The sequence below is a fragment of the Pelodiscus sinensis genome, chromosome 8 (genome assembly GCF_052426305.1).
Source record: "Pelodiscus sinensis isolate ZL-2025 chromosome 8, ASM5242630v1, whole genome shotgun sequence".
NCBI classification, from domain to species: domain Eukaryota; kingdom Metazoa; phylum Chordata; order Testudines; family Trionychidae; genus Pelodiscus; species Pelodiscus sinensis.
In genome coordinates, this window is record NC_143059.1 from 27,775,870 (window position 1) to 27,802,245 (window position 26,376).

The 26,376-nt window shown below is 44.8% G+C and overlaps 1 protein-coding gene across 1 annotated transcript; it reads left to right on the top strand.

Annotated features, from left to right (window-relative positions):
• Positions 1-1,540: 1,540 nt before the first annotated feature.
• Positions 1,541-26,099, top strand: KIFBP (kinesin family binding protein). Its single transcript, XM_075934935.2, has 7 exons — positions 1,541-2,214; positions 9,845-9,943; positions 16,099-16,178; positions 16,276-16,459; positions 17,664-17,748; positions 21,516-21,625; positions 24,638-26,099. The coding sequence occupies exons 1-7, from the start codon at positions 1,852-1,854 to the stop codon at positions 25,514-25,516; spliced, it is 1,800 nt and encodes a 599-aa protein (XP_075791050.1). The 5' UTR covers positions 1,541-1,851; the 3' UTR covers positions 25,517-26,099.
• Positions 26,100-26,376: the final 277 nt, after the last annotated feature.

The following is a 26,376-nucleotide window of genomic DNA, read 5'->3' on the forward strand; positions in this document are numbered from 1 at the left end:
TCGGGCAAAAGTCCTTTTCCAGAAAAACTATTCCGGAAAAGGGCCAATGTAGACAGCACAGTAGTCTTTTCCGCAAAAAAGCCCAGATTGCGAAAATGACGATCGGGGCTTTTTTCCGGAAAAGCGCGTCTACATTGGCCACGGACGCTTTTCCGGAAAAAGTGCTTTTCCGGAAAAGCATCCTGCCAACGTAGACGCTCTTTTCCCGGAAATACTTATAACGGAAAACTGTTCCGTTTTAAGCATTTCCGGAAAAGGGTGCCAATGTAGACACAGCCTTATAGACAAGACCCAAATTTTTCAGCAAGATTCTTGGGTTTGCAGCAGGGCAGTGCTGGCAGGCAGACACAAGCAGTGTCTGAGACACTGGCATTGGATAAGCCAGTAATGCATTATGTCAGGAAATGTTGGGACAATGTCCTTAGCTTGGGGCAGGGGAGGTGGCCTGCAGGCAAGAAAATGAAAACACATTTCTCTCAAAAAGGAAACTCAAAAATTTTTCATTTTGGGAAGATCGTACTGTTCCAGTTACATAAGAACATAAGAACGGCCGTACTGGGTCAGACCAAAGGTCCTTCTAGCCCAGTATCCAGTCTGCCGACAGTGGCCAGCACCTCGTGCCCCAGAGAGGGTGGACCGAAGACACGATCAAGCGATTTGTCTTCTGCCATCTCTCTCCAGCCTCTGACAAACAGAGGCCAAGGACACCATTTTATCCCCTGGCTAATAGCCCTTTATGGACCTAACCTCCATGAAATTATCTAGCTTCTCTTTAAACTCTGTTATAGTCCTAGCCTTCACAGCCTCCTCTGGCAAGGAGTTCCACAGGTTGATTACATGCTGTGTAAAGAAGAACTTTCTTTTATCAGTTCAACTCCCTACCACCACGCTCCCTCCAAAAACCACATGGAGTAGCTGGCTGCCCCCAACTTATTCCTCTGGAAACCCAGGCTCTCCAGCAGCCTGACAGGTGAGCTGACAGAAAACCAACCAGGTTCCCCTAGAAACCTACCTGCCATTCATAGGGTGGATGAATTTCCTGTCCTGTTAGTGGGAGTATTATGGGATTTCACCCTGGGAGGAGTGAAGGCACAACACTTCTCACTTGCAAGAGTGCACTCTCCAGAGACTGAGGAGTCAGGGGTGCAGCTCACCACCGCATCGGACAAAACTGCTGGTCTTAAAAAGTTTAAGAAACACGGACCTAGCGGCTACCAGAGCCTTCTGTTGGCAGTAAGTGGAGACATTCAGTGCTAAGCTGCAAATGACAAAATGATTCCTTAGGGCAGTGGGTCTCAAGGTGCGGTCTGCTAACCCATCTTGCAGGGGGCCGTGGGGCTCACCTCCGCAGTGGGGAGCCGTCACCAGCGCTCCACCCCCCGCCGCCCAGGTTGGAGTGCGGGGGAGGAGTCTTGCCCCGCTGCTCCCATTGGCCGGGAATTAGGTTTTTCGTGGGGTGGAACCTGAGGTACCCAAGGCAGCTCAGACAGCTTCAAAGGGGTCGCAGGCGGGAAAGTGAGGCAGCGCACTTCGTGCGGGGAGGGCGTGCGTTACGCAGAGCTGCCGTTGTGGCATGTGACGAGCCGGCGCATTGTCATCACCATATGCAGGTCTAGGCTGCCCCACAGGCGGGTGGCGGTCGGGCGCTGACTCATGCTCCGCGGCTGGGGGAGGGGAGCTCGGATAACGTGCGCCGCCTCCTAGTGGGGGCGGGGCGTGGTACTAGCCGCGCGCCGTGACAGGTCAGACCGGACACCGTGAGCGTCCCTGATTGCCCAGCGAGAGACAGTCACGTGTCCGCGCCGGCGCGCGAGTGTGGCAGTTGCGGTCTGCGCTGGGAGCGGCGGGAAGATGGCGGCCCCCGCCGGCTGGGCCTCGCTCTGTGAGAAGTTCCGCAGCTCGCTGAGCCTCTCCAGCGTGGAGTCCAAGAAGGACCCGGAGAACGAGCCCTATCGCTCCAAGTACGCCGCCCGGGAGCTGCTGGAGGAGATCCGGCAGCTGCTGGGCTCGGAGGAGTCGGCCGAGGGCGCCCGTGCGGGAGAGGCGGCGGCGCTGCGGGCCATGCGCCGGGCGGTGGTGGAGTACGAGCTGGGGGTGAACCACACCGAGACCGAGGAGCTCTCTGCGGGCGAGGAGCACCTGCTGAAGTGCACTCGGCTGCTGGAGCGCCACCGCCTCTCCCGGGACTGCGTCTCCCTCTACATCCAGGCCCAGGTAGGGAGCGGCTGCCACCCTGGAACCCGCCTGATTGACGAGCTGCTGCCACAGCGGGAGGGGAGGGCGCCCTGAGGATGTGATTTTCTCTCTTGAGCCTAATGGTGCTAGAAATGCAGCCGTGTTAGTGTGATGTAGCTGAAACAAAATGCAGGACTATGTAGCACTTTAAAGACTAACAAGATGGTTTACTCGATGATGAGCTTTTGTGGGCCAGACGAAAGCTCATCATCTAATAAACCATTTTGTTAGTCTTTAAAGTGCTACATAGTCCTGTATTTTGTTTGAGCGTAATGGTGGCTCATCTCCGGATGGGGGAATCTCCAGTCACTCTAGGACAGGGTAATATTTGGAATTGGTTAGGCCTGATCCCCATTTGCAGACTTGGGGTGTTCCTGACCTTTGGCAGGATAACAACATAATCCTAGCCAGGCCGTGGCACATCTTACTTGTGATTGGTAAGGTGATGTAAGTGGGAATATGAGTTATTGAAATACTGCAATCTTAAAAGTTTCAGCGGAGGAGCGGAGTTAGTCTGTAACAGGAAAAATTTAAACAACAAATAGACTAGTAATACCTTAGGATATTTCTACACTTGCTCCCTAGTCCGAACTAGGGATGCAAATGTAGCATACCGAAGTTGCTAATGAAGTGCGGGATTTAAATATCCTGCGCTTGATTGGCATATTCGCGTTCGGTCACCAATTTAAAAATCCACTAGTCCAAATTAACTCACCATGTGTAGATGCGGTATTCCGAAGGAAACCCTTTCCCTCAGATTAACTGTTACTCCTTGTGCAATGAGGAGTAACAGTTAATCTGAAAGAAGGGGTTTCCTTCAGAATACCGCATCTACACATGGTGAGTTAATTCGGACTAGTGGATTTTTAAAATGGCTACCGGACGCGAATATGAGAATCCCGTGCTTCATTAGCAACTTTGGTATGCTACATTTGCATCCCTAGTTCGGACTAGGGAGCAAGTGTAGACATATCCTTAAAGATTAACAAAACATGTAGATGGTATGAGCTTTTGTGGGGGCAACCCACTTGGTTGAACATGCAAGGTACTGCATTCTGCCATACCGAGTGGAAATATATCAACTACACAAAAACTCTCACAGATCCAAACAGACATCATCTTTCTTTCCAAGTGCAAACAGATGAACATCGTACCTAAGGGACTGAGGGTGAAAAACCCACTGCAATCTACATATCCCACAGACTACAGTTAGCGATTATGCCACACTCTTGCAAAGAAATTCAGGAACCACCTTATCAGCATTTTATTCAACAGACAGAAGAAAATCAAGGAGGAGCTCTCAACATTAGAAACTATCCTAGAAAACCAAGCTTCCATACAGACTTCATGTTTTCCAGACTTTACTAAAATTCAGTAAACCACGTACAAGGATCACTTCATCTCCCTTTGGAATAAAAAGGACAATAAACTATCCAAACTCCTACATGCTTCAAGATCTCTCATTCCAGATACTTTCAGTTCACCTAGCAATATTGTCAACGTATCCAACCTCTCTCTTAGGACAGATTCCTCCACGGGGCTATCTTGAGGACTCTCTTTCTGCCCCATCACCCCTACAAATATAATTCAGTTCTGTGGAGATCAGGAAGTCTGTTTTCACTGCCTCCACCTAAAGGAATATTTCCAACACACTGATGTACAATACACTGACCTTTCTGCTCTCCCCTGCCAATCCTACAAGAGGAAGGCTTCTGTGTGGACCCCTACTAACGGTTGTAATGAGAGTCTTGACTTCTACAACAACTGCTTCCACAAACGTGCTCAAACTGCTGACACATGCTGTTGTTTGCTGACTATAACATACAGCCTCAGTCATGCAGAACACAATGCTATACGCAGCCTCAAACAATTCTAACATCATAATCAAAGAGGCTGACAAAGGGGGCACTGTAGTTGTCATGAACAGAACAGATTATGAACAGGAGGTGACCAGACAACTCACCAACACCAGATTCTACAAGCCTCTCTCCTGTGATCCCACTAAAGAATACCAAAAAACCCCTGAAACAACTACTCATGAAGCTCCCTGATGCTGCTTCCAGGACCAAATTTACACTAACACTTCTTCCCCCAAACCTGGAAATCCTGGACAACCCATATCTCAAGCATTGGCATGCTTACAATAGGATTATCTGGCTATACAGGAGGCCCCCAACTTGCGACGCAATTGGTTCTGGAGGAAGCGTTGCAAGCCGGGGGGCGTCATATCTTAAACTCGCATTTACGGTAGGCACTGTGCGCTGTAAATGCAGGCCAAGGACGTAAGTCAGGAGTTTCTGGCCCCTTCCGCACTTACAAAAATGTGGAACTTACTCGGGCGGTTGCATCTCGGGGGCCTACTGTATTGACTCTCTACTCAGACCCTATGCTACCAGCACTCCTAGCTATCTTTGAGACACCTCAGATTTCCTGAAGAAACTACAAAACCTCATTAATTTTCCTGAAAACACCATCCTGGCCACTACTGACATAGAAGCTCTTTACACCAACATTCCACATGAGGATAGATTACAGGCTATCAGGAACACCATCCCCAATGATAGCACTGCACACCGTGTTACAGAGCTCTGCAACTTTGTCCTCACCCACAACTACTTCCGATTTGGAGACAATTTGTATCTTCAAGTCAGTGGCACAGCCATGGCACCTGTGTGGCACCACAGTACAGGCAGCCCCCGGGTTACGTACAAGATAGGGACTGTAGGTTTGTTCTTAAGTTGAATTTGTATGTAAGTCGGAACTAGTACATATTGTAGGGGAAATTCTACCCAAACATTTCTCCAGAGCTCAGTTTTATTCTCCCACACCTCACTTCCCTCAGTCCTTTATTCTCAAACTGAGGTGTCTGCTGAGAAAAGCCGCTCCGTGTCTCCCTGGTCTGCTGGGGGGAAGCAGCTAGTGCGGGGTTGCCTCACCCCGTTTGTAAGTAGGAATCTGAGGTAAGTTGGATCCATGTAACCCCAATGATAGCACTGCACACCGTGTTACAGAGCTCTGCAACTTTGTCCTCACCCACAACTACTTCCGATTTGGAGACAATTTGTATCTTCAAGTCAGTGGCACAGCCATGGCACCCGTGTGGCACCACAGTACAGGCAGCCCCCGGGTTACGTACAAGATAGGGACTGTAGGTTTGTTCTTAAGTTGAATTTGTATGTAAGTCGGAACTAGTACATATTGTAGGGGAAATTCTACCCAAACATTTCTCCAGAGCTCAGTTTTATTCTCCCACACCTCACTTCCCTCAGTCCTTTATTCTCAAACTGAGGTGTCTGCTGAGAAAAGCCGCTCCGTGTCTCCCTGGTCTGCTGGGGGGAAGCAGCTAGTGCGGGGTTGCCTCACCCCGTTTGTAAGTAGGAATCTGATGTAAGCTGGATCCATGTAACCCGGGGACTGCCTGTATGCCAATGTCTTTATGGCTGACCTTGAACGGTGTTTCCTCAGCTCTTGCCCCTAGCATCCTTACTCTACTTACGCTATATTGATGACATCATCATATGGACCCACAGGAAAGAGACCCTTGAAGAATTTCACAGGGACTTCAACTTCCACCCCACCATCAACCTCCAGCCTGGATTAGTCTGCACAAGAGATACACTTTCTTGATACTACAGTACAATTAAATGATGGACAAATTTCTATCACCCTATATTGGAAAGCTACCAACCGCTACACTTACCTTCATGCCTCTAGCTTCCATCCCAGACACATTTCCCAATCAATTGTTTACAGCCAAGCGCTAAAATACAACCGGATTTGCTCCAATCCCACAGACAGACACAAACACCTACAGGCTCTATATAGAGCGTTTTTACAACTGAAATTCCCACCAGGAGAAGTGAAAAAACAAAAACATCAACAGAGCCAGAAGCGTACCCAGACATCAGCTACTTCAAGACAAACCAGGAAGAGAAAACAACAGAATTCTATTTGTCACCACCTACAGCCCACAACTTAAACCCCTGCAACGCACTATCAGCAATTTAGAACCTATCCTGGAAAATGACCCCTCACTTTCAGAGACCTTGGGGGAAAGGCCAATCCTCGCTTACAGACAAGCCCCTAACCTCAAACAAATTCTTACCAATAACGATGCAACACACCTCCATCAGAATCATCTAGAACTGTGGTCACCAACGCGTCGATTGCGATCTACTGGCTGATCTTGGGGGCCCAACTAGTCGATTGTGAGACTTTTGGGGGGCCCACCCTCCAAGATGAATACCGCATTGATGCTACCTCCAGGAACAACGGAGGTAGCGCAGGCTTCCAGCGGGGTGGGGAGTTCTGCAGCCACGCGCCTGGTATCGGAAGTGCTCTTCCTCCCAACTGAACAGCCGGCTCGGTACCTAAAATTCCGGCCCGTCGCAAGCTGGGGACTTCGTTCCCCTGCTGCCTTCCTGCACGCGGGGAAGGGGTTGGGTGTCTGGGACTGTGCTGGCTCTGGCTGCTCAGGCAGCACATGCTGCCGCGGGGAGGGGAGGAGTAAGGTGCAAGCTTCCTGGGCGGTTGCCGTTGGTGTGAGCTGGGACTCCCCCTTCCTCTGTAGGCAGGCAGCAGGGGAATCAAGTCCCCAGCATGCCGGCTCCAGCTGCTTGGGCAGCACACGCTGCCCAAGCGGTTGGGGCTGGCAAGGTCTGGGACTCTCCCCGCCCCTTCCCTTATTTATTCTTGGATCTGGACTTCTAATACTCCTGTCATCTGACGAAGTAGGTTGCACCCACGACAGCTCATGATACCATGTACATGTTTTGTTAGTCTTTAAAGGTATGTCTACACTAGCCACCCTAGTTCGAACTAGGGTGGCTAATGTAGTAATTCGAACTTGCAAATGAAGCCCGGGATTAAAATATCCCGAGCTTTATTTGCATGCTCCCGGGCGCCGCCATTTTTAAATGCCCGGTAGTTTGGACTCCCTGCCCGTGGCACGGGCTAGGTAGTTCGAACTAAAGCTCCTAATTTGGACTACCGTTACTCCTCATTGCAGGAGGAGTAACGGTAGTCCAAATTAGGAACTTTAGTTCGAACTACCTAGCCCGTGCCGCGGGCAGGGAGTCCGAACTACCGGGCATTTAAAAATGGCGGCGCCCGGGAGCATGCAAATAAAGCCCGGGATATTTTAATCCCGGGCTTCATTTGCAAGTTCGAATTACTACATTAGCCACCCTAGTTCGAACTACCTATCCTGTGCCGCGTGTAGCCGTGGGCAGGAAGTCTGAACTATCGGGCATTTAAAAATGGCGGCGCCCAGGAACATGCAATTAAAGCCCGGGATATTTTAATCCCGGGCTTCATTTGCAAGTTCGAATGACTACATTAGCCACCCTAGTTTAAACTAGGGTGGCTAGTGTAGACATACCCCAAGGTACTACTACTCTATTTATGTTTTTCCTGGAATCTTGAAGTTATGTTAGTATTTATACAGAGCTTTGAAAATGTAAAGTTGTGTTGCAGAATCTTAATGCACATTTCAGTTCTATTAAAAAAAATCTACTTGCCCTGTTCTTTAACATAGTCTTACACCATCTACATAAAAGCCCTGGCAAAGTAATGACAAACTAAAATTTTGTATAGCAAATTATTTGTTCATACTGCTCTGTATAGTGTATACTGAAATGTCAGTACAATATTTATATTCCAGTTGATTTATAATTAATTATATGGTAAAATTGAAAAAGTAGTCAATTTTTCAGTAATAATGCCCTGTGAGGTGGCACTTCAGTTTTTCCTATGCCTGATTTTTTGTAAGCACTTTTCAACTGAGGTAAAACAAGACAGATCAGACTCCTGAAAGGGGTACAGTAGTCTGGAAAGATTGAGAGTCCTGTTTCTGATTTGTGCTCTTCTCCATTGGCCAAACATGATTGCAGTTTGATTTGCCTGTTCCACTGTACTTCCAGTCCCATTGCCATAGTGTGTCTCTTAATGAGCACTAGGGATGTTAAGATATCAGTTATTTTAGTAATCATGTAGCTGCAACAACTTTTAGCAGTTACATGGTTACTAAAATGCTCTCCCTTGGGAGCGGGGCCAGGAGCCAGTGCACTCCCAGCCCCACTCCTGAGGAGCTCCCTGCGCTGCTGCTTCAGATACAGAGGTAGCAGCATGAGGTGGTAGGTGGAGCGGGCTAAAAAATGGCTCCCTGCACAGACTGGCTTCTGCCTGCCATCCCTATCCACAGGGGGCCCTAGCACCCTGCGGACAGAAGCTGCTCTGACATCCTGCCTGCTTCCCTACTCTCCCCTCTCCCCTCCCCCGCTGCCTCTGTTAAACAGACAGAAGAGGGGAGGGGAGGTGGCTCTGCAGAGCTGGTACTTTTGGGGAGCTGGTTTTTAAACCAGCTCTCTCTCCCCCCCCCCCCCCTTCTCCTCCCAGCACTGGCTCCTGCCTCGGTGGGAGGCAGAAAGGGTGAAGCAGGTGTCTTCTTTGTGCGTGCTGGTTCCGAGAGCTGGCTTCCTGCATGTACCAGCAGCCACCTCCCCCTCACACACACACCACTGCTGAGAGAGGATGAAGGGGGTAGGTGGGAATGTGAGAACCAGCTCCTGCCTCCCGCTCACTGCCTCGGGTACAGAGGTAGCAAGGGATTGTGTGTGTGTGTGGTCATTAGAATTAATCAATAAGCCCAGACTTATTGGTTAATTGTTCAAATGACCAGAGTTCGCTGTCCAGTGTTCTGCTCATGCGCAGATCACCCAAACCCGGCTCTTCCGGGATGTAATCTACTCGCCATAGGTGAGTAGATTACATAGATTGTCGAGCCCTGCAAATGACTATATACTAACATCCCTAATGAGCACCATCTAGACTGATGTCTCTAAAAGAAGGGTAATTTGAGTGGGCTGACTGTGGAGGCATGTTGATAAAAATTACAGTTTTACCCCCTGCATTTCTTTAATATACAACTAAAGTATATTAAAACTTGCCTTTTCAAATGAGCAGCTATAGAAACTAAATTAGTGTGTGTCAAATTTGGAATGTTGATGAATGCTGAAATATTGATATTTGGAGAAGCTCTTTGAAATTGGAGAGCCTCCAGAAGCGATGAAAGAATTATTGTTAGATCTAAAAATACCTATCCCTTAACTCTCATGTATCAACTTTTCTTTCCGCCTTTGCCTATTAATGCAGATAGTCATTTAAATATCATCTGCTCTTTCCTAGCCCAAATTTTCATCTATTTTATCTGGCTTTGAAATCATAATGAATTTCTAATATCTTGGTCATTTTTATGTTAACGCTAATGCTATGGCTTAATTGCAGGGTTAATCGGAAATAAAACAGAGAAAGAATACTTGTTGAAAAATCACACACTTGAAATAATAGGATACATAAACACGTAATTTTCTGTATAAATGGATCTTTATTTTTGTTTGCTATAGTGTGATAAAGCATCTTTAAACAAATCATGGTAAAAATTATGGGCCAAGTGCTGCTTTTTGGGGGAAAAAATAAGAGCAACTCCCATTGACTCAAATAGGCTGTGTGTATTGGAGTGGAATTGGATTGTGTTTAGAGAACTTTGTTGTTGAGAATAGTGAAATACAGAAAAATAACTATTTCCCCCTCTTTCTTTTTACATCTGTAGAACAATTTGGGCATCCTGTGGTCTGAAAGAGGTGAAATAAAAACAGCCCAGACTTACTTGGAATCTGCAGAAGCCTTGTATAATCAGTACATGAAAGAGGTACTTTTAATACAGCTTATTTCACACATATATTGCACTCTCTTTTTTGTGTGTGTTATGGCAACACCTAAAGAGGCCAGCCAGCACTGAGGATTATGCTGAGTCCAGTAGACTAAATTTTGTAAAAGATGGTCCATGTCCTGAAAATTGCATGTGTGAGAAGGACATGATTTTTGAGCCTTCATATACAAAAGCATTTCTTGTTAAACATTTTTTTTTTTTTTCTTGGAAAAAAAATCTTGGAGAAGCATGTTTTCTGAGTTTCCTGCTGGCAGTTACTGTGCTTCTGAAAAGTGATGTGTGCTGCTAGCACTATGAGAAGCTGAGATCTGATGTCATAACAGGGTCAATGCTAATTTAATAATCAGCAAATTGACTTAAATACTAAGATAAGTAAAATATTCATTGTTGAAAGGTTTTTTTAGCCAGAATTCAGATGGAATCTAGATTCCAGTAGTTTTCTTTAACATCATACTGATATAATTGTAAAGCTATCCCTTCTAATTAACCAGAAAAAAAGTTAATCTTGAATATTCCTGAACTGTCTGAATCATGTTTGTTGTGACAGTTTATAATGTTGCATGTGTAACTGCCACCAAGCAGATTTGAACCTGGGACTTCTGAAGCTCAGTATAGGAGCCTCTACCCTTGAGCTAAAAGCCAGGTGGCCCATGCTCTAGAGCAGTAGTCTCCAACCTTTTTACACCCAAGATCACTTTTTAAATAACAGAACAAGCCAAGATCTACTGCCCCGCCCCTTCCTTGAAGCGCCCCGCCCTCTCTATTCTCCTCCTCTCCATCACTTGCTATTCCCAATCCTTATACTGCTGCTTTTTTTCCCCCCCAATTCTTCTGTAGGAAGAGGTTTTTCCAACATTTGGCCTGTCTAGACTGGACCAAATGTCAGAAAAAACCCTTCTTTTGGAAGCCCCCTTATTCCTCGTGGAAAGAGGAATATAGGGGTGACTGAAAGATAATGTTTGCTGTTCCACTAAAAGAAGCGGAAGAACAAACGGATCCTGGATGCAGAACTGTTTTTCTGGGATATCTCCAGAATCCTGAAAAACTCCTGCAGTCTAGCCATACCCTCGCTGGGTTGAGACAGGATGTGTAGGCTCTGGGGTGGGAATGAGGGATTTGGTTGTGGGAAGGGGTGAGAGGTGCAAGCTCTGGGAGGAAATCTGGATACAGGAGGAGGTGGATAAGGGACACTGGCTTGGGGAGGGGGCTCCAGGCTTGGCAGTGTTGGGGTCAGATGTAGGGTTAGGATACTAAGCAAGCCACAGACTTCTGGATGTGAGGGTTCAGGAATTTGGGTTGGGGTATGTGAGGGGCTCAGGGCAGGGGATTCCAGTGTGAATGATAGGCTCAGATGTAGGGCCTGGGGGAAAGAGGGAGTGCAGGAGTGTTATGATGCTGTGGCCAGATGGGGGCTTGGCCCCAATTGGGTGTGTGTTGGCCAGGCTTCATTTTTAAATAAAATACTTTGTGAAATACAAGTTTCTGCATTGTCTTTATTTCTGAGAAGGGCAGGGAACCTGTTTTGAGTCAGGGGTCACTGACCCACAGAAGTCAGTTGGGGCCACACAAGTGAGATGTGAAAAAACCCTCCTCCAACCCTTCCCCCCCCCCCAAACTTCACGAATGTGGCCCCAACTGTGGTGGTGGGAGCAGGGGACATAGTGCTGGGTAAGGGTGCTAGTGGGGACAGAGTTCTGTGGCTGGGAAGTGGGAAGAGGGGGCGGGGAACGGGGGGCCAAGGGGCATGGTGCCAGTGGGGGCAGGGAGTTTCCTGCACCCGCCCCCTCCCAGGATTCCACCCCCCCCCCCCCCCCCCGTGAGGGAAGCCGGCATGCCCCTCCTCGGGTTCCCGCACGCGCCTGCCCTGGGACCATCACGTATCCTTCCCCTTCCTGCGATGCAGGGAAACACCCATGTGCACCTGCCCTGGGGCTGACCCCCTCCATGGCACGGGGAAATCCCTGCGCATGCTTGTCTCGGGGACGACTCTTCCTCCCCCCCCCCCCCCCCCCCCCCCCCCAGCACAGGGAAGCTGCTGCACTCCTCCTCCAGGGCTGACGCCCCCTCCCGCAACGCACCCGGCATGCCACAGACCTGTTGGAGGGGAGCAGCCAGCGCACTTCCGAACCCCCCGGAAGTGGCGCGAAGCTGCAGAATTTCCGTTCACCCTGCGGGAAGCCGGCAGTACCTCCATTGTCGCTGGAGGTAGGTAGTGGGGCTTCTCGGGGGTGGGAGGAAAATGGGGGGGGTGAACGCCTCGCGATCGAGTGTTGGTGACTATGGCTCTAGAGGTCTCTTGTTATCTGTTGCTGTGGTCTAGGTGCCACTGCATGGGACAGTGAACCACATTAGGTGTGTAGGTTACATATGTGTTTAGCTTTCTTTCAGAAAGCCTCTTGTGGGTCTCAGACAGTCTTGTTAATGACCAAACTTCTTATACATATTAGCCATTTAAGTTTTTGTCTCTTCTGTGTGATACCAGTGGGGCAACAGAGCCTTTGTTACTGTCTTTGCAGAACTGTTTATGCATTGTGATTGCTTCCAGAACTTTTTTTTCCCCATTGAAATTCAGTACACTGGGAGGTAGGAAAATTCCTCGTTAGTTTGACGTGTGTGTATTTTTGGCCCCTCTGTCTTTTTAAAAATATCCACTAGTTAATACCTGACACTCACTTCTGGCATTAATGCTGTCGACATTACTACCTGTATTAAAAGTCTGAACATAGGAATAATTTTAAACCTGAAGAATATGCTGGTTCTATCTCTGTTAGAAATAGGGATGTTAAAAATTATTAACTGTGTAACCAATAGAAATTCTATCAATTACTGGGCTTCTGAGGCTCCTGACCCTGCAGAGGCCACCTAGGCTCCTTAGGGTGCTGAGACCAGGGCTCCTGGCCCCACAGGACTGCCGCTGTTTCTGCCAGCCCTAAGAAAAGTGTAACCCGTGCCAGTAACTGATAAACTCATGTTTATCAGTTAACTGATTACCTGGCGCACTCTTACATCCCTAGTTAGAAACTGGGCCATTGCTGTCTTATTTTACTTAGCTTACTAGAGTTCATGCAGTGTTTCTCTGAATAGACTGAATTGATATGGAAAGCTGGAATAATAGTTTGAGAATATTATTTTATGAGATTAGTTTTAGATTGAATTTAAAATTTTGAGGTCTGTACAGTTGTGTTTACTGCCTAAGGGGTGGCGTCTGAGGTTTGGATATTAAATACAGCCTTCAAAGAGCTTTTTAAAATCAAGTCTATTCCCTTCTTTTGCTTCTTTATGATCTGTAAAGAAGGTTTGAAAGCTTTTATGTTTGTGACAAAATTGGTTAAGATTCTATATCTTGGCTCCAGACAGTTTAAACTACTTTTGGCAAGTAAGGCAAAAAGCCCAGAAATTCACAAGAATAACAAAGTCCTGGAATGATTAAAAGGGACTTCAGAAATGTCATATCTGGTCTCTTGGAATTTGCTGATGAATTTGTTGGAAATCTGAGGGAATGTATTATGAGATGTTGTACCTCAGCTGAATTGGTGGAAATCTTTTAATAAATGCTTTTTATTCAACTATGTTAATTAGTCATTAATGCTGAAAAAAGCATTAAACAAATTGACTCTCAAAATCCTTTCCTTCCTGGATTGTTTAGCTTTTGCACTTTTACGATGTCGTCACTGTTAGTTTTCAATTACATCCTTTTCCAGGCTAGTCAAGACCTGAATAAAAAGACCAGCAGAGTGAGCCTATATAAAACAACTACTTTCTGGGTTCTTTTAATAACGAAGCAAGAATAGGCACTAGGGATGTAAGCACCTAGTCAATTATCCAATAAGCATATGCTGTCTATCAGAGAGGCAGCAGTTGGGGGAGTGGGAGCTGGCTTAAAAGCTGTTTCTCCCAGCACCATCTACATGGGGTGCAGTGGGGAACTGGCAGCGCTTCTGCTGCCCTGCTCCATTTCAAAAGCAGAAGTACCACAGGGAACGTGGGGCGAGCAGGAGACTCAAGCAGTCTCCTACTGGCTCCATGCTCCCTGCAGCGCTTCCACCTTCAAAATGTAGCAAGAGCCCTAGCTGTTGCTACATTTCAAAGGCAGAGATGCCCTTATTGACTAATGAATAATAAAGTCGATGCAAAATCCATCAACTATTCGATTAGTTGATTAATCTAAATTTAACATCCCATATAGGCACAAACCCATTCCACACACACCCCACCTCCAAGCCTCTGCCCCATGTCTCATGGAGAGTATATCTCAGCTACTGCTCCTTTCTCTGCAGAGTCACTCCAGGAAGGAGGGAGAGGTGGATTGCCCCAAAGAGTTCTATTCTGGCCAAGGCTTCAATTTTATTATAAGTGTAAAGACTAGAATGACTCTAATGTAAAACAGGATTAACACATTCATCTCATGAGTTTGGTTCAGATTCCCTTTGCCTCATGGTACATCTTGAAAATACAGACAAACCAAGCCTGTTGCAGAAGTTCCTACCTCTTGATTTTATTCTCTTAGCTTGGCTGAGACCATGTAGCTCAACAAATAAGGTACTGGGTTCTGGTTCCAACTCTTTCACTGAGTTGGGGAGACATTGGGTAAGTCCTTCTGCCTCTTTGTGTGTCAGTTTCCACACCTGTAACAGGAGAGTAGTAATCCTCCTTTGTAAAGTGCTTTGAGAAATATGGGTAAAATATCAGTGTAGAGTGAAGAAACATTTATCTGCTGTTCATTTTTTTTAAATGATCAAGCAATAATCTTGTAAACTACTAGTACAGCTAGTTGCACTGCCGAACTGAGTTCAGTGTTGAAAATGCCCACATATTCACTCTGATACCATTGTTGGACCTAACCAAGTGAGTTACAAGATCAAGAACACATATTCCTGCGCATCCAGAAATATAATTTATGCTATCATGTGCCGAAAGTGTCCGTGCACATTGGACAAACGTCTCAGACACTTCGCCAAAGGATCAATGCCCACAAAACAGATATTAGACAGGATCACAAAGAAAAAACAGTTTCTTGCCATTTCAGCCAGAAAGGACATTGTCTCAATGACTTGATTACCTGCATTCTGCTTCAAAGACCTTTTAAGACTTCACTTGAAAGAGAATCCTCTGAACTGTCATTCATGCTTAAATTCGACACTCTACACTCAAATTTGAATAAAGACGCTAATTATCTTACCCATTACAAAGATAGCTTTCCCAATTATCACCTCTAATATCATTAGCTCACAGACATTTACCTTCCCCCCCCCCCCCCATCCCCGTTCTGTTCTGAAATTTGATTTGTCCTTTTCATATATGTTCATTTTTTTTTAATTGTATCTTTTGGTATATATGGTTGTGACAATTTTCTTCCACTATTTGATCTGAGGAAGTGGGTCTGGCCCACGAAAGCTCATCGCCTATTAAACCATCTTGTTAGTCTTTAAAGTGCTACACAGTCATGTTTTTTGTATCTTTGGAAAGAGTGTTTTATTTTCTATTGAACCTAATAAACTGAAATTGATTCATCATGGGAGACTGAACCCATACTCTCTCCAGGGATATTGTTATGCTTTCACACGAGTGATTTTACTTCTCACAAAGTAGTTCACTGTGGGACTGTTCATGATTAAAGCTACTCGTGCACATCAGTGCAAGCTGGATCAGGCCTCATGGTGGGTATTTTCTATGCTTATAAAATACTGTAGGAAATTAAGTGAAAGATACTTTGTAGGTGCTAGTAGTGTATCTTCATAAATTCATTCTTTCTTTGATGTTTGTATACATTAAATCTGAATCCAGGATAAATTAGTTGGAGGGCAATGTAATATTTTAAAAAATATACATGGTAGTTGTATTCAAGAAAAGTCATTTTATAATGTAGTAGACAAAGTGAGGCATGCTGGGTTTTTTTCTTCAAAAAACTTTTTATGGACTTCAGGAAATCACATTACGGGATATATTCAGAAGTTCTATGGCAAATCAACATCTGTTGTTGAATTTGGAATAGAAAAACCTGAAAATGCACATAGGTCTTTCTGGTCTTGCATTGTGAGCTTCACGCTGCAGCCAACAGAGGGAGCACTATCATCAACTACTCTTAAATTGCAGGCTGTGTATTGGATTATCACATACTGCTGATTCTGTTGCAGAATGGGAACCCTCCCCTTGATCCTAATGAACATTTCATGGCTGAAGAAGAAACACTTGCAGATCAAGAGAGATCAAAAAGGTGGGTGCCTTATAGCACATATGTTTAAAATGTAAGTGTGTGATGGACGTTTTTAAAAATAAATAAATCTAAAGCAAGAATCAAATTGTCTTCCCAGGTTTGAAAAAGCCTATACCCATACATTATATTATCTGGCCCAAGTATACCAACACCTGGAAATGATTGAGAAGGCTGCCCAGTATTGCCATACTACCCTTAAACGACAGCTTGAGTACAGTGGCTACTATCCAGTAGAATGGGCTCTGAATGCTGCTACTTTGTCACAATATTATCTCACTAAGGTAACCATTTAAATGTGCTCTGCTATGGTTATGACTTATTAATCTCCAGTCATAAAATAATTACAAAGTTGCCATTTCAGTAGTTCTTTGAGACATGGTGCCAACTAAATTTTAAAATGTCCTCCTTTAAGCACATAAACAGTCCTCAGATGTCAAACATCTGTCTTAGGGAAGTGCAGTGGTTGCCCTTCCCAGGGTAGCATGTTGCCAACAGTTAAAGTGAGCAGAGAGGTTAAATTCAAGTGCAGTGGGCACAGTGCAAATAATAACGATGGTGGTGTGTGATGTGGTACTTGTCAGCTTTTTTTAAAAGGTGAATCATAAAGGAAAATAACTTTTAAATTACCTACTACTATTACTTATTCAGCCAAAGCAGATACATTCAGGATTAAGTCTTATGCTGCATACTTTAAGTAATTGTTCTTGAATATTTTAGCACGTGCATAAAATGTATTGGTTATGTGAGTACCCACCAGAACAAATCATATAATGGGTGCCGTGTTGACTTCACGTCTCTACAGCCAAACAACTCACTGCTTTGTGAAGTACGTCTTTTTTTGTATATATATATGAGACCTTTCTTACTAAAGACAACTCAAATTCTCGTGTTCTGTAAAAGAGTTTGGAGCTTTGGAAACTTCTGCAATACCACTCAATGAAAAATAAAGCTTCAGTAGTAACTCGTCATTCCTGTACCTTTTTGAGGAGATGTACTTGATGGTTAATTCCATCAATTTTACTCAGTGTGTGAGTAAAGGAATCTGAATCTGACTCAAAGTATAGTCAGTTGATGTGCAGCTCAGAGTTGTATTACGCCGTATAATACCATGTTTACCACAGACCTCAGGAAGTGACATTAGTATAAGCGTAGCATGGAAAGAATGTATAATATTTGGTGATTCAGTCCTGCTATAAAAGGCAGCGACTGCCTTTGTGGGAGTTGTTGGTTGAGATGGGGTACATGGTAGGAGGGTGCTATATTCCATAGTAGATATAAAAAGTCATCTTTCCTCTCCAGTTTTACAGTATTATGTCTATATTTTCTAGTGTCTAAAGGAAAATTCCCCATGGAACCTCAGTTCTGCAATTTCCCCATTTTTACGTGTCCTAACTATACAACTTAGGAACTTATTTAAGTAAAAAATAGCAGCTCATTAGTTTTTTCATACCTTTGATTGAACATTGCTGTTTCTCTCCCCCACAGCAATGCTTTATGGAGTCTCGACACTGTTTAGCAGCTGCCAATGTCATCTTTAGCCAAGCTGGACAAGTTCCTTCCGCAGAGGACAGTATGTTTGTGTTTGTTTTGTTAGCTTTAATCAAGTAGCTTTGAAATAAGCATTGTTAGTATAGCTGTTAAATGCTCATATGTTCATCGTTTGGGAGCTCTAGTAGTATTTACAATTCCCTTTATTTACCCTCTCATTATCTTTCCTTATACCAGTAATACTGGTAAACTGGGTTTTTAGTTTAACATTTCTTAAGATTGGGCACATGTAAACACATTGAGAAAAGCTCAGATATTTATTGCTGAAGCAACGAGGAGTTCTGTGGAACCTTAGGGTGTGTCTAGACTACAGGGTTTTGTCGACAAAAGTAGACTTTTGTTGACAAAACTATACCTGCGTCTACACTGCTGCTGAGTTCTGTCGACAGAATATCGACAGAACTCAGCAGTTTTGTCAACGGCTGTAAACCTCATTCTACGAGGAATAACACCTTTTGTTGACAGAGTTCTGTCGACAGAAGGCGTTATTGCATCTACACTGTCCTTTGCGTCTACACTGTCATGTCAACAGAACTGGATGTAGTCTAGACGCTCTTTGTCGACAGTATCTGTCAACAAAACTTCTGTCGACAAAAGCCTGTAGTCTAGACGTACCCTTATAGACTAACAGATTTATAGGGACATAAGCTTTCATGGGCAGAGACCCACTTCGTCAGATGTTGTTACTGATGTTTCAGGAATTTCACCAGAAAGTCGGTTGATTGTAAAATTGACAGATGTTAGAAGTTGCCAGAAGGATTGAGAAAATAACACATTGGGGCAGTTCTAAAATAAGAACATCTCTATCCATGTGTTCTCAGGATATGGAGGGGAATTTCCTCCCTTAACTTTTAAGGTGCTGGCTCTCTCACAATCACAATACAGTGTATAATCTGCTTAGAGCAATCCCTAAATGAAAACTATTTAATAAACCTGATACAAGAAGACATGCCCTGAGAAAAGGCCTAAAATGAAAACATCAGAAGAAAAGCAGTTAAATTACAGGGTGTCTTTACATGTATCACTTGACATGGTGTAGTCTCATTAGATGCTACTTAAGACATTGTAGTCATATCCTTGACTTACTTTGTAGTGGTGTAATGAAGTAACAACTCTTATATAAGCAAAAGCAAGTGGAATAGAATATACCCTCCTAAAGAAACAGCCATTCTTCTGAGGGGTCATGGTCACGTGACTATAGCTGTTCTCCTTGAAACATCTACTTCTCCATTACTACTTTTAAAATGGTAAGCTTTGGTTTGCACATCTGCAGTACAATCCTGTGTGATTCCAAGGTTTGGACAATTGAAAGGTTCACATAAATGAGGCTTTAGACATGAGTATCAGCTGAGTACTTGCTGATAAAAATCAGGGGTGGCAAAACTGATTGACTGTCTGATCCACAATGGCAGTTTTCAGAAGCCCAAGATCATGGGTGCACCTGCCAGAGCTCAAGGCTTCAGCTTTCCAGGGTACCCTTCCCAGCTGGGCGGAAACCAGAGACAACATAGTAGCCCCATTCAGTGACATGGTGCCATCGGTCCTCCTCCCTGGAAGCCAGCTGCTGGAGTTTACAAGCTGGGAGCTACAGCCCTGAGCAGAGAGAGCAGCAAACAGCTGGGAGCTGCAGGAAAAGCTGCTGCTATTGTTGCTACCTCTTCCCTGGAGCTAAAGCAGCAGCCCTTCCCTGCAGTTCTTAGCTGTTTGCTGCTGCCTCTCCACATTTGGGGGGGAATGTGGCTCAAGCTGTTGGGGTGGCTAAACCTTTAAACAGTTTGCTTTCCAACTCCCAGGCGGCACCAGTTGTCTCTAGCAGAAGCCTCTAGCCCCATCACTCCACCACAGGTAAAAGCACCAAGTTTCCTCTTCACCTGCCTGGTCCGGTAGATGGAGAAGGGAGGGGGAGCGGTTGGCACGCTTTAACTGTAAAAAAATAAGTTTGGTCACTCTTGCTTTAGATTCATGGGAGACTGAGCTAGTATTCAAAAGGCTGTGTTTTGGGGTTCCCCTGCCCTGCCATTGCTTCAGTGAGTGTTGGCTAGATTTCAAGGGTTCATGCTAATTGGAATGTAGTCCCTTAATTACAATTGACATGAAGGTTAAATACAGCTGAAGAAAACACAACTAAGCTTCCTTACACCAGAGTTCAGTCAGCTGGGTTGCACTATATATAAGCATCATCCCTTATGACTTTTTTTGGAAACACATAAAGGGTGACTATATAGCTCATGTAGCTAGTTTAACTTCCATCATTCTGTTCAATCAAACTATATGTCAAACTCCCTTGATCCATCCTATGTCTGCCATGTCTATTTAGATTATATGCTCTTCAGGGCAGGGGCCATTGTCGTGTTTGTACAATACTGTACACAATGGGGGCATCTTTCTTAGCTGTTCCTTAGGCACTGTTATAATAAACCTGTTAAATGATTATAGAAGTATATGAACAGTGAAGGTTTCTACTTCCAGCACAGGATTAAGAGTTAAGACACAATTCTGTTTCCAGCTCTGACACAATCTTCCTGTGTGACTTTGGGAAATTACTTAACCTCTCTGTGCCTTAGTTTCTTATCTGTTAATTAGGAGCAATGATATGCATAGATGAGGAGGCTAATGTCTTGAGATCCTTGCATGGAAGATTCTATACAAGTTCACAGTGACTTTTATTACAGCATACTACGAATTCCTCCTTACTCAAGTTTTGTATTCTTTGCTTCCTTACTATGAAAATCATATGGAAAGTTCTGGGATCTAAAACATGGTAATAAGCTCCAGATTTTCAAGCAAGGGGCTTTATCAACCAATAATATGTCATATTTTGGCATACAAAATGGCCACAATTCATCAAATCTCTCCTAATGGAGAAAAAGCTAGGTTGGTCAGGCAAGGTCTAGAGTTACTTCATCTGAGTACTTGCTGATAAGAATACCTGCTTAAAGAAGGCACATGTCACAAAGTATACAAATGTTTTGGCTTTGTTTTACTAACCATGGGCTATATATACAGTGCAGGGATTCTTAAACTAATGAACAAATGGAGGTCAATTTGAGGCTATTTGATAATTCTCCTTTTCCACCTCGAAGCCCTCTCCTCCAATTTTAATGTAGTGCCTGTGAAAGCTACCACCTTAATAGCAGTGAAGACTAATGCATCCTTTGTATACAGAGAACAAGACTGGTGGCAACAGTAGTGCAAACTTCCCCACATTGTCCCACCAAGATGAGTTTACTTCCCTTTGAAGAGGCACGATAGTTCAGTTTTAACGTCTGTTTAATCTTTGGTGCTTTTGTTGAGACGTCAGCAATGTTGCAAATTGTGGTGGGGAACTTAAGGGGGAGAAAAGGAGAGCATAAGAGTTTATTGGCTAGCAAGACTTCCTGTTCCTGTACTTTGGATTGGGCACTGACTCCGCTTCCTTAATTTGTTAGTCTCTATTTCATTATAATTCTTAGGGCTGTTGCAAGAGCTATGTCTTAATCACTCGCTTTTTTTTGAAGGGCGGATGGGCTCTCACTTTAGCACAAAAAACAAATCTGGTTATTATATTCTGGAAAAACTCCAAGACCAGGTGGGCTTCCTGTTACATATCTCTAACTGTTTTTAAAGGCAATTATTGGTGCACTGTAATTCATCTTCTGTGTCTGCTAGAATTAGGGATTATGATCTTTGCACTCTTTCCTTTGTAGTGCTAAGACAGAAAAATATCCTGACCAATGTAAATGATTGTTTGTAACATTTGAGCTGGAATATTTCACTTCTCCTTAGCACTATGTGATGTGTATTTATCAGATGAAACAGAACAAGACCAGCAGGATCTTCGACAGAGAAAAGCTGAAATTGCAAGATGCTGGATTAAGTACTGCTTGACTCTTTTGCAGAGTGCTCGGAAATCGCTTGAGGTACTCAAAGATTAGTTTTAAACAATTGTGAATAGAATAAATGAAAACTTTGTTTATAACAGGGAAAACTTCACAGCTAATCATTAAGGATGCATAGTTGCACAACCTGTAATCAGGAGACAAATATTTGAACTCTAGGTTATACATGTTCTTAAAACTGCTAACTCTTTAATTAAGCTGTTTTAAGTATGGAAACAGGATCAAAAAAGATGTTTGAAGAACCCTGCAGGACAGAACGTAACAACTTTACAAGTCTCCCTGATCTTTATCCACAATGTCCCATAATTCAGCAAACCAGTGAAGTATATGTTCATGTGTGAGCATGTGGGGTAATGTGATCCTTATTCAGCACTCAATGTCCAGATAGTTCACTTGACTTCCAATGGGACTACACCAGGAGTCAGCAACCTTTCCAAAGTGGCATGCCAAGATTTAAGCCTCCTTCCCTGGGTTGTGCCGCTCTCTTGGGTGGGGTAGGAGGGTGTTCTCTCCACCATGTGCCCTGTGGACCACTTGGGTCAATGCAAAACTTTCTGCAGACTATCAGTTGCTCATGGAAACTCACCATTAATTACATAATTACGCTCAAGCCATTTTACTAGTGCTGCAGCTGGGGAGAATGGTTTAATTTAAATTATTAAATTAAGAATTTTAATTTGTTCATGTTAGTTTATCAAACTTCATTTTAAATAAAGTAAAATATTATGTCCAACACAAATGGTTTCCATGTTTTCTTTCTTTATGGCAGGGTGGAAAACCTTTTTTGGGTTGGGGTTCACTGAAAAATCAGTTGGGGATCATACATGTGAGAAGCAAAAAAACTCCTCCAACCCTAACTGAGATACCTCAATCCTCTGACACTCCAGCCCCCACAGGATGAGGGAAAGGGACAGGGAGGACTGAGATTCAGGGCTTCGCATAGGCCAGATTTACTTTTCTGGGGTTTCAGAGTTAGTGGATTTTGTGGACCCCCTTAGGCTCTGGAGTGGGAACAAAAATGAGGGGTTCAGTGAATGGGATAGAGATGTGGGAGGTGGGGTGCAGGACAGTGAGGAAGGCAGGGTCTGGAATGGAGTTTGGCAGCAGGGTTGTGTGGGGGTATGAAAGGGAGTTTGGGGGTGGGAAGTGATTGGGGGAGTAATGCAGAAAAGGTGAGAGGGTGAGAATGCAGCCAAATAGCTAGTTGGGGAGGTAGGTGAAGAAGTGGGGAGTAAAGGAAAATGCAGCTTCTGCAAAGTAAAATTGTATTCTTCCCCCCCCCCCACATGTTCCCTCTGCTCCAGCCTCACTCCCTTCAGCCCCATGATCTCCATCCTCCCAGCCTGATCTGCTGCATTGCCCCATGCCCTTTAGTGCAACCCATACCCTCTCCCATCCTGCCACTGCATCCTCTCACACACCCCCTTTTGCCCCCACATTCCTGTTCCTCTAGTCTACTCACCGATAAAGTAGCAGCTAGGGTTGTTAAATATCAGTTCATTGAATAGTTGATTAACCTAATGAATTCTTATCAGTTAGTCGACTATTCTGTAGTTCTCAGGAGTGGAGCTGGCAGCTAGTGCACCCTGGCCCTACTCCCAAAGAGCCCCCTGCCACTCCATGCTGCTACCTTTGTATCAGAGGCAGCAGCATGGGGTGTCTGGAGGGAGCTGATCTGCAAGGGGAACCAGTTTAAAAACCAACTCCCCTTATGGACTGGTTGCCTGTTGACTTGTGCTGCTGCTTCTGTTACAGAGGCAGCAGCGCAGGGTGGCAGCAGCCCCTGTCCTGGGGGTAGGGCTGTGCTCCTGGACCCAGCACAAGCTTGAACTGAGCCGGGCTGCCTGCCCACCTACCCAGTTCCTAATACACTTGAAATGCAGAGCTGAAGCAAGGATAGGTCCTGGACTCAGCATGAAGCAGAACTGAGCTGGGCTGTTGGCCAACCTGCTAAAAAAAATGTACTGGGGCGGGGAGGCGGGGAATGCATGTAGTCTGTAACATTAATCTATAAGCTTTTGCTTATTGGTTAATCGATACTGTTACATTCGTAGCAGTGCTGGGGCCCCGAGAACAGCAAGCCCCCCCCCCCCAAGCAGGAAGCCAGAGCTGGTGTTCCAGCCTGCAATGTCACAGATAAAGCTGGAGCCACAGCTCTGGTTCCCCACTGTGCTGGGGGGGGGGGGGGGGGAGGTGCAGGGTTGAGCTCCCACCTTGCCCCCTGGACTACACCTTGCCATTCAAGGAGGTGCTGAAGTGCTTTGTTGAATTGAGGCCTGAAAAGGCTCCATTGTTTGCCTGGATAAAATATCCCCGTAGGGTGGAGACATACTTCTAGAATATCCATATTAAATAAAACTCATGCCCTGTAGGGGTAAAATCAAAATTTAGGTGTAATGTAGTGAGCATAATTTTTAATATACAAGACTAACATGCCCACTTTCTTGCCTTACTGTCAGTGGTGACTGCTGGGGAGGAGACACAAGGGGGCCACGAGTCGTGATCACCTGATATGACTCCTCCCTGTACCACCCAGAGGAGGGTCCTGTCTCTTCCCACTCTTGCTCCACTTCACCTCTCCCCAAAGCCTGCACTCCCAAGAGATTCAGCCCTGGGGACCAACGGGGGGGCGGGGACATGGTACTGGCAGCAGGGATTGCGCCTCTGTACTCTCTGGCAGTGACGGGGGAAGAGGAGTGACCAAGCCTTATCCCCTGGTTCTCAGCTGCATTGCGTCGCTTCCTCCTGCTGTAAGTCAGTAGGAGGGAAGGATGGGTGACCTCTGCTGCCAGTGCCAGGCCCCTGCTAATCCCATGGGAACCAGGGTGGTTGGAGGGCTGCAGACCTTTTGCTTCTCTCCCCCCCGCCTCCCACATTGGGAGGGCACATGACCATTCCTCCCCCTCCCCACGCATTGCTTCTACTTGCTATAGGAAACTTCTGTTTGCACTGAAGACTAATCAAAAGCAGCTTCAGGGCATGTTATTTTCTGTAGCTACATGTATTTTAAGCTAACATGCTCTGTCATTTTAGGACAACATCGGAGAGCTGGATCCTGACAGGCAATCAGAACTTAAAGCCCAAAGGAAAAAAGAGGAAGATGAGAAAGAGAAAGGCAGAAAGAAGGCTGTCCTCTTCGGAACCAGTGATCTTTGTGACTCTATATTAGCCACAGAAGAGAAAGTGAGCTGTATATGCCCTTTAGATTTTCAAGAAGCCAGAGAAGTCTTCCTAGTCGGTCAAAATTATGTTCATGAAGCAAAAGAATTTTTTCAGTTTGATGGCTATGTTACTGACCATATTGAAATTGTTCAGGACCACAGTGCCTTGTTTAAGGTGCTTGCTTTCTTTGAAGAAGATTATGAGAGACGCTGCAAGATGCACAAGCGTAGAATAGATATGTTGGAGCCCATGTACGTGGATTTGAATCCACAGTTTTACCTGCTGATCAGTAGGCAGCTTCAGTTTGAATTAGCAGATACCTATTACGAGATGATGGATTTAAAGGTAGCTATTGGTAATAGGTTAGAGGAACTGGACTCTCATACTATAAAAAAAATTAATTCTCTGGCTCAGTTAGCAGTCAAGTACTATGAACTCTTCTTAGATTCTCTGAGGAACCCAGATAAGATATTTCCTGAAAAACTCGAGGACGATGTCCTTCGCCCTGCAATGGTGGCCAAATTTCACATTGCACGACTATATGGCAAACTTATTACTTCTGATGGCAAGAAACAATTGGAGAATATGCAGAGCTCATTGGAATATTACACATTTCTGGTTGACTATTGCGAGAAGCATCCAGAAGCTGTCCAGGCCATAGAAACTGAACTAGAACTCAGTAAAGAAATGGTTGGCCTGCTTCCAACAAGAATGGAGAGGCTAAAAGCCAAGCTGTCTCCTTTCAGTTAAATCCCTTGTCTTCAGTGAATGGAAATGTGCAATATTAAATGATCTCTGTCAAACATACTCTGGAACAGTTTGCATTCCTTCTTGTTGCCGTTACCATTCAGTTGTCTGCAGCTTGAAGATCCAGCTATGGAAGGCACTATAGAACCTTTTTAAAATTGAGAACTGTCCAGTTTAGTTGCTCATCCATGCTAATGGTATAAACTGAAAATGTAAAGTGCTTGTCCATTGATTACTTGTATAGCATGCTTTCATGTAAATACAAACTCTTCCTTCTGTACTTCCTCCAGAACATAATTCAGTTTCTAAATGTAGTAGTGTACTTTGGATGTTTCTTTTAAAGGAACCTTTTGGATAGCTTGATTGATCCTAGAAATTTTTTCTAAGAATCAGACTTTTAGGCATGCTACTAGAAAGGATTTTAGTCTTTCTAACCCATGCTCCCAAGATTATCCATATGAAAAGGAGCCTTATCATAATTGTGTTCTGTATTTTTGTATGTTGCAAAGTGGCTTTTCTTGCATTGTCGGACATCTATTAGAGGCTCAATAAATGGACTTGCTTGACTAAACTCTTTTTTACTGAGTTCTTCTGATGATTTAATTTTCATTTGAGACTGTGGTTTCAGGCTCAGTTTACCTTAGGGCCAGTGGCAGTCCTCAATCCTAGAGGAAAAGTGGACACCCTTCTTCCCCCTCGCCCTCTCCCTCCAGGCAGGGCTGCGCGAGTTAGTGGGGTCTCCATGCACTCCCCTGTGTGTGTGTGTGTGTGTGTGTGTGTGTGTGTGTGTTCTGGATCTGTTACTCCCAGGTGATTTTAAACCCTCCCCCCCCCGGGGAATTTCCACTGCCACCATTGACAAG

Coding starts and splice junctions, on each gene's coding strand:
- KIFBP (XM_075934935.2), top strand. CDS start 1,852: ATGGCGGCCCCCGCCGGCTGGGCCTCGCTCTGTGAGAAGTTCCGCAGC. Junction 9,944..16,098: donor ATAATCAGTACATGAAAGAG/GTACTTTTAATA, acceptor ATTCTGTTGCAG/AATGGGAACCCTCCCCTTGA. Junction 16,179..16,275: donor GATCAAGAGAGATCAAAAAG/GTGGGTGCCTTA, acceptor TTGTCTTCCCAG/GTTTGAAAAAGCCTATACCC.